At 25.6% G+C, this 8275-nt stretch overlaps 1 protein-coding gene across 3 annotated transcripts; it reads right to left on the bottom strand.

Moving 5' to 3' along the window:
• Window positions 1-391: 391 nt before the first annotated feature.
• Window positions 392-5690, bottom strand: LOC126894590 (uncharacterized). Of its 3 annotated transcripts, none has more exons than XM_050665715.1 (5): window positions 5592-5690; window positions 3982-4028; window positions 3784-3819; window positions 3533-3640; window positions 392-676 (listed from the first exon to the last, which is right to left on the bottom strand). In XM_050665715.1, exons 2-5 carry the CDS (start codon window positions 4016-4018, stop codon window positions 528-530), a joined length of 330 nt encoding a protein of 109 aa, XP_050521672.1. In that variant the 5' UTR covers window positions 4019-4028; window positions 5592-5690; the 3' UTR covers window positions 392-527. The 3 variants fall into 3 exon arrangements, with proteins under 3 accessions (XP_050521672.1, XP_050521670.1, XP_050521671.1); XM_050665713.1 differs by lacking the exon at window positions 5592-5690 and adding an exon at window positions 5174-5201; XM_050665714.1 differs by lacking the exon at window positions 5592-5690 and adding an exon at window positions 5174-5201 and having other exon boundaries at window positions 392-673.
• Window positions 5691-8275: the final 2585 nt, after the last annotated feature.

Genomic DNA, 8275 nt, shown 5'->3' with positions numbered 1-8275 from the left:
TTTAAAGAAAATATTACAATAATTTAATAGAAACTAAAAATAAATTTAAAAAAAAATTCACTTTTTGGAATAATGCTTGTTTTTATTTTAAATACTTACTTATATTTAATAGATTAATTTTTATTGATAAAAATCAAGTTAGATTCCTTTATAAGGGATAAGGGATAGACCAAAAATATTTAACCACTTAAAAATTCAGTGGTCAACGATAAATTAATCATCTTGTATATTAAATAAGTTTAAAATGGTTTATCCCTTTTTTATGCTCTAAATAGTGTTTGTACGTACAATCCGAACCTGGCATAGATACGGCTATTGCAGAATGAATTATAGTTTTATGTACAGAGAAAAATAAGGTACCATGTCAATAATTAAATAAATATCTCCTCTGTTTCGCCTCGAAAGTATAAGTATCAATTATATTTTTTAATGTTTAAAATATATCTTTATAAACAAAAAGCTCAATAATTAATATTATTTCATATACATTATAATTATGATTAATATTTTTACAGGAATATCTTGAACTATTTTTTAAAATTGTCTTGCAAATCATTTATTGCTTTAAATTCTCTTGCCAGTTCTGCATATGTTTTCTCTTTTCTACAACTAGGACACAGGTTGTCATCATCATTATAATCATTAGGTAATGGTTTTTGACATTTTGAGCAGTCTACTAAATTGAAACAAAAAAAAAAGTTATAAAATTTGTTTTATGATATTATAATTAAATTAATTAAAATTAGAAATTAATTCATAGATATTGTACATCTATATCTTCGTTAATTTGGCATGGTTTAGAGTACCATAATACATAAAATGTCGACCACGCTAGCTCTTGCCATCTTTCCATTGATTTGTGCAAAACCAGTGGATTTGAACCCATATTATTTCTATGATTCCTATGTCTACAAATTGCAGATCGTACGTGATCTCACAAAGGGAGCTAATGGGATAAAACTCACTAACACAAAAAACATTTAAACAATGAGTTAACAATACAACTTTTTTCCTATCTAAAAATTTGTAGTATGAATTTAAACTGCTTTTAATTCATAAAAATAAAAATATATTGTAAACAGCTTGATTCTGTTTACAAACTATCGATTTATAAAAAAGTCTTACGATTCGACTTTTATAGTTTTTGTCACAGTTTAGAGAAAATCTTTCGGACCATAATCTAACCATGTCCCATAAAAACCATAATATTTATTTGCTTATAAAATTACTTGAAACCACACTATTAAATATAAAATTGGATATTCCAAATAGAAAATTAAAAAACGGTAGCACATTGAGGTCATGTTACAATGAGGACGTGGCTTAGTTAGGACTAGTCTAGATGATATCTGACTGTGATTTAAATCACTATCATGAGAAACGCTTCGATTTAATTCTACCTATACTGTTTAATTTTAAGAAATTGGTGAATTAATTCAAAAGCAACATCAACTATTTTCTTTATTATGTCTCAAAGAGAAGTTCTTTGATTTAAAAGTATAATAATACAAAAAAATAGTGATTTAAACAAAATTTTCTCATAAAATTCCTAATTACAAATTATTCTAAAAAATACGATTTCTTTAAATCTCATAATATTTTCAATTAAATGATATCGATTCTAAAATTGCAAGCTCAAATATTTTTTTAAAAATTCAACTTTTTTAAATTATAAACTTTCATAAAATTTAACTTTAAAAGACGAAACAAATTAATTTAAACGAATAAATTAAAAAAGCTATTGAAATAATTAAAGGACAGAAAAATTATGGGAGACTAGAATTCAATAGTAGTAGAAAGAAAAAGAAAAGAAACATTATGGAACATATGGAATAGGAAAAAGGAATGATAGTGGAGATAGATTGTTGGAATTTTGTGCAAAATATGAGATGATAATAACGAATACATACTTTTATCATAATCCAAGGAGAAGGAACACATGAAAAATGATAGGAGATGTGAGATGGTACCGAATATATTCAAAAACCAAGTCAATATCACTCGGACTTTTTCTGGTGCGGATATAGATAGAGACCAAAATCTTGTTATAGTGGCAAACCAATAGATTAAAGGAAGAAAAAGTAAATAAGAAGGTTAAAGAATACACAAATAAAATTTAAAAAATAGGACATTAACATCAGATAAATTTCCCTGAGAAAAACAACTACAACTGCAGTAAATGAAACAATGACTGAAACAAAAAGCATATTACCAAGGAATCAATGAATAACGTAAGAGATTATTGTATTTAAAAGCGAGAATAATCTTGATTATAAGAAAATCAAAAATGACTAGAAGAAAAATGTGAGGAAATAGACATTTTGGTGAAAATGGCCAAGAGAGAAGAAGCATATAAAATAGTAAAAAAGTTCTTTGGAATACGTATACCAAAATTTGGAACAGTAGAAAATAAAGGAGAAATTATTTATGAGCAAGAACAGGTTGTAGACAGATTGAAAGAATACATAGAAACGCTATACAATGAAGAAAAACTACGTGGTTCAGAAAACATAAATGATATGTAGCAAGATAAAGAGTATGTAAAATTTCCAGTATTAAAAGAAGAATTTGACAAAGCATAAAGAGACTTAAAACCAAAATTGATTAGAAAGGAAGCAGGAGAAAATATGGTAAATGAATTATTTTAACTCATTAGAGATATTTACAGAACGGCGAATATACCTACCAACTTTATAAAGAGTATAATTATTCCCATACCAAAGAATATATCAACTAAAAAATGTGAACAAAATCGAATAATTAGCTTGCCTAGCATGACTTAAAGTTTTTAACAAAAAATATGTATAAGAGAATTGAAAAGATATCATAAGAGAACCAATTTGGATATAGAGTTACTAATGAGAAAGTTTTAGAAAGAGTATCTGAGAAGAAATTAATTCGGAAGAGTATACAGGAAAGGCGAAATGAATTAATAGATTATATTTTAAGACACAATGGATTATTATTAATCTTAGAAGGAATAATCGATGGAAAAAATTATTGAGGAAGGATTGCAATGCATATTTCAGATAATATAAGATCAAAGATTAATTTCATATGTAGAAGTATTATAATTAATTAATAAATAATTTGTGTATCAATAAATTAATTAAACACTATTCGTTTTACTAATAATAGGGTTAGACTGCTGTTGCTTTTCTCGCTGTAATATAAAGAGATTTTAATATTTATAAATAATATATTCCTTATTAATAAGAAAACAAAATATCTGTTAATCAAAATTAGTTTAAGCTTAGCTGTACGTAATTTTAACTGTAAGTAGTTTTTGGAAATTAAATAATATTAGTCAAAAACATGTTTTTTCGATGTTTTTCTCATTATTATCCAAATTAATTATCTTACACCATAGGGAAATCTTGAGAAATAAAATGCTTAATTATTAAAAGTTTACTTATAACAATAAATTAATACAAACACTATAATAAATCAATGATTATAATAATTATTACACTAAATATACAGTTTGTGATAGAGAAATAGTCTTAAACTATTTAATATAATTTTAATTTACCTTTGAAAAATTGGATGGTTTGTTTTGGATTATCTCCATTCAATAAACAAAGGAAACATACTTCGTTACCATTATGTGTCTTTGCGTCATTACAATTTAAACATAAATCTAAATTAAATGTATAATATTTAACTCTAATTATTTAATATTAAGTCAATGTTTTTTTTTTTAATTCAATCTTTTTTTTTATTTTACGATAAATTGGCCCTCATTGTATCTATAAATTAATTAAACACTGTTAGTTCTCTTACTATGGTTAGAAGTCCCAGCTGCTGCAGATATATCCACTGTGAAATAAATAGATTTTAATTTATAAAATTGTATCAGAAAAATGTCTTTTAATCATAATTAGTATAAGCATAAATATATTAAAAATTCAAAACATGTTTTTTCTATATTCTTTTCATTATTATGCAAAAAAATTATTTTAAATCGTAAAATAATCATACCATATGCTATGAGTAATATCAAATAGAAAACCTTCATTTTTTTACTCCTTAAACATAATAAATATAATGAATAATGTTAGATTTAAAATCAGAGAAATAAGTGGTTTGGAATAATATTATTTTATTAATGTTGCAAAATATTGTTTAAGTTTTGTTTTTGTTTGATTTTACTTTTATATGCATTAATTTTAAATGTTTTTAAAAGGAAGACTGGATCATTTATATACCTTCGACTAATCTTATAAGGATGACTAAAACCAAAGTTAAAAATACCTGAATAATTTAGTAATAATTTCTATAAAGTTAGTATTTTAATAACTTTTGAAAAAAAATTACTGCTTAGATTTTTTTAATACCCATGCCACATCACTGATTGATCGATTTGACTTATAAATGAACATAAAATTATTTCTGAGAATTCAAAGTGTGATATAATTTAACAATATTATTATTTGTTAATAATGTTTGGAAACAATACTTCGTAATTTTTTTACACCTAAGTTTAAACTTGCCCAAGATTCTCCTAATGTTTTCATATAGCAAAAATAATACATGGATATAATAACCTAACTAACTATATATCTTATGAATTATTAGGACAATACAGCTATAAAATTATAATAAAAAACACAGCACAGAGGGGTCGCTACACAGTGGTGACGTGGCATAGTTGGATCAAGTATAATGATATCTGACAGCGATTAAAATCACTATCATTAAAAAAGCTTCGATGCAAATCTTTAGATAGTGTTTAATTTTAAAAAATTGGTGGATTATTCCAAAAGCTACATGATCTACTATTTCCTTATTTATATTCTTATTAAGATAAAGTATGTTGAATGAAAAAGGTATATAAATATTATTTCAGTTAAAAAAATTGTGTTGATCCATTCACTTTTCAATCAGTTATAGCATTATAAAGTTAAAAATGTAAAACATAAAATCGAAAATTTTCACACAAAAATAGCTTTCGGTAGCTATTTTCACTGTGAAGACAAAATAAAGTCCCGAAATTTTTTTTTCTATAATAAAGTACATTACATTAACTTTAATTTAAAATATATATAAAAGTGTCAGACTTTCCAGAACATTTTCAAATTTAAGTTAAAAAAGTTAATTTAATGTGAAAAAGTTGTCATTTTGAATCCCCCCCTATAGGCAGATAAAAGGTTAAATGTATAAAAAAATATACCAAATGATAGATAAAGACACCATACATCTATAAAATAAAATTTATATTGATTTGGTCATTTTTGAAAAAGTTATGGTAATTTTAAGTAAAAAAAATTGAAAACATTTTCGAAAATTAGCGATTTTTTAATTCGTAATTTATTTTGGAGGTTTATCCCATTTACGGGAAACGAGGGAAATTTTTTCAATTTTTGAGGATAATGCCTTTAACTAGATACGATTTGTGATCTTTTGACGTATCGTTGAAAGAAATCGGTTCGATGAGAGCTGAGAAATGTGGTAACAGACACAAAAAATAAAAAAAACACATAATAGTAAAACCAATGCCTTCTTTGCTTTGCATCGAAGCTAAAAATAGATGAAAATTTGAAATTTGTATTACTTATTTGTAATAAAAAAAAATAATAATTATGACTTACTTTTTTAAAACCTCTATTAGAGTAGATTATAACTTTTATTGTAACTTCCAAATATGAAACATTATTTATACCTATAGAATTACTTTTGTGTTTACTTAGTCTGCTTCCTAATAAATACGCTCGTTTCCGTAAAAAAAGTTGTTTAGTTAACAAACTGAGCTAAAAAACGGACTGTTCAAATTTTTTATTTATAACATTAAGACGCATTATACTTTAAAAATTTTCTGAAAATTATGTAACATATATTTTTTTTTAACCAAAATGACTATACTATTCATAAAAAAAAAATTGTCAATTGCAGGTGTGAAAGGGTTCATTTCTATGTACTTCAGGATTGCTGATTGCAAAAATAGCCTAAGAATTGCTCTATCAGCTCTTGTTTTTGAGATAATGCGTTTTAATTTAGATATTTTTGAATACCGGTATCATTTTTAGTAGCATTTACTTAATAATGTTATGATTTCTTTTATTTTTCAGAACATTCGACTTCCGATCATGCACTCGTATTATTATGCTCTCAGTTTTAATGGCAATTCCTTACGTAACACTTAACGTTTTTTCTTGATTTTTACATCGTCTGGAAGACAAAAGTTTACACTTTCTTATAATATATAAAGCATTCAAGAGGTATATTAAGCCTCGGGCGTCGTGGAGCTTTTCTGTTGTAAGTATTAACTGGCTCCCATAGTTATATTTATACTAATGAACAACGGTCAACATATATTATCTTAATTCCATACAGTAAACAATCTGTCAACTACATCGCTTGTTACAGAACTAGTTTTGCCAAACAACCACAACACTACTTAATAATAATAACTCTTATCAAATAATATCCCCTACCAGTACTAGTGTCTTTTCAAAGTCGTACAAACAATAATAGTAGCATGAAAACAGCAATAAACGCAAAATACCATAATTAGTATTAAATCAACTGTTTTACAGTATAACTCTCTACTAACTACTCCAAATTTCGAGGAAGAATTTTAGTTACCGCAAAAAACACCCAAAACCAACAAAAATCAAGAATTAACATTCTATTTTTTTCTTCTAACGCCTTATCGTTACACACTATTAAACAACTCTAAAGGTGAACTTAATAGAAATAACATTGATAAAGAAACACATATTACGTACGACAAAATAGCACATCTATTAATATTAAATTTCCCTAATTATCTGCAATTACGCTCTGAAATAACATTAATAAACCAAAATTACTTTAATGTCACAGCTAATGCAGATAAAATAAAAAACTGAAAAAGAAATCTCAGCCGTCCTTAGAAATTTATCCATCAACGAGTCAGAATTTAATGACGAACTAAAAAATCTACAATTTCTAGTAAACAAAACTAAAAGAATATTAAACATTTATTTATAAAATTTATCAAATGACATATTTAAATTAACCAAATAGTTGAACTGCATTATCAGTATACAACCAAGAAATAAACCTTAACACCCTCGTCAATGCACTAATTGTTAGAGATATGGTCACACACATAAAATATGCAAATTATCGTTGGGTTAAATTTAATGATACTCATGATTACACAATTTGTAAAAAAGAATCTGAATCATTCTCAACCTGCGTGAACTACAACGAAGCTCACCCTACAAACTATATAGCTGCATCTATATAAAAAAAATCACATCCACACCAAACATTGCCTCATAAATTAATAATACATTATTTTTTTACTCAAAAACCACAGTCAATCATGTAGATAAAAATAGAAAAAACAACGATAATTTATCTTATGCAATTATCACGATGAATGTCATACAAGAGCCAGACACTATCAAAAATGCCATATTTTTACCCAATGCGAACATGAACCGATCGATCACTCTATTAAAATCCCAATTTACATTCAAAAACTAATAAAAAAAACAAAAACCAAGATAACTATGGCAAAGAAATAGAGATCCAAGTATCAAAAGAAGACCCAAACAACTTACAAGAATAATTAAATCGGAATTAGACAATAAAGATTCAACTCCTATCGTGATTATCTAAAAAAAAAACCCAGCACAGTGGGATCACGGCACAGTGGGGACGTGGCATAGTTGAGTCTAGTATAGATTTTCTCTGACAGTGATTAAAATCACTATCATAAGAAACTCTTCGATGCAAATCTGTTGATAGTGTTTAATTCTAAAAAATTGATGGATAATTATCCATCAATTTTTATAAATTAATTATAATTACAAAAGCAACATCAACTTCTATTTCCTTAATTATAACAAGATTAGTAATTATTTTAATTATATATTATATAATTTTTAATTTATTGTTTTCAAATTATTATTTATTTTGATTTTTAATATGTTAAATGTAATCATTATAAACCTACTTTGTTTTGTCCTTAAAAGTGAAAGTTTTAATAAAAAAAAATAAATTTATTTATTACCATAACTTTTAGCTCACATTGCAAGAAAAAATTGAAAATGTTAAGATTAATAGGGTCAGGAGGGTAATAGTGAATAGGGGTAATTGTAAATAATTCTAATAAAATTAATAAATTGTAACCATCGAACTCGATAAAATTATTATTTAATATTTTTTCTCCCATCAATCATATTTATTACAGAATTTTAGAGGTTATGCCATTTGTATTATCATTTAAAAAACCCAGCACAGGGGGGTCGCGGCACAGTGGTGACGTGGCATAGATGGATCA

Source organism: Daktulosphaira vitifoliae, unplaced genomic scaffold (genome assembly GCF_025091365.1).
Source record: "Daktulosphaira vitifoliae isolate Bord-2020 unplaced genomic scaffold, ASM2509136v1 Scaffold_1, whole genome shotgun sequence".
Taxonomy (NCBI): domain Eukaryota; kingdom Metazoa; phylum Arthropoda; class Insecta; order Hemiptera; family Phylloxeridae; genus Daktulosphaira; species Daktulosphaira vitifoliae.
This window is presented reverse-complemented; position numbering and strand designations above follow the sequence as displayed.

Excerpts from the sequence above, each read along its gene's own strand:
- LOC126894590 (XM_050665713.1), bottom strand. The coding sequence starts at position 5,196 with ATGGTGTCTTTATCTATCATTTG. Across the intron at positions 4,029-5,173 it reads GTGTCTTTATCTATCATTTG|GAGTAAAAAAATGAAGGTTT; the intron begins GTATATTTTTTT and ends ATTATGTTTAAG. Across the intron at positions 3,820-3,981 it reads GATATTACTCATAGCATATG|TGGATATATCTGCAGCAGCT; the intron begins GTATGATTATTT and ends TTTATTTCACAG.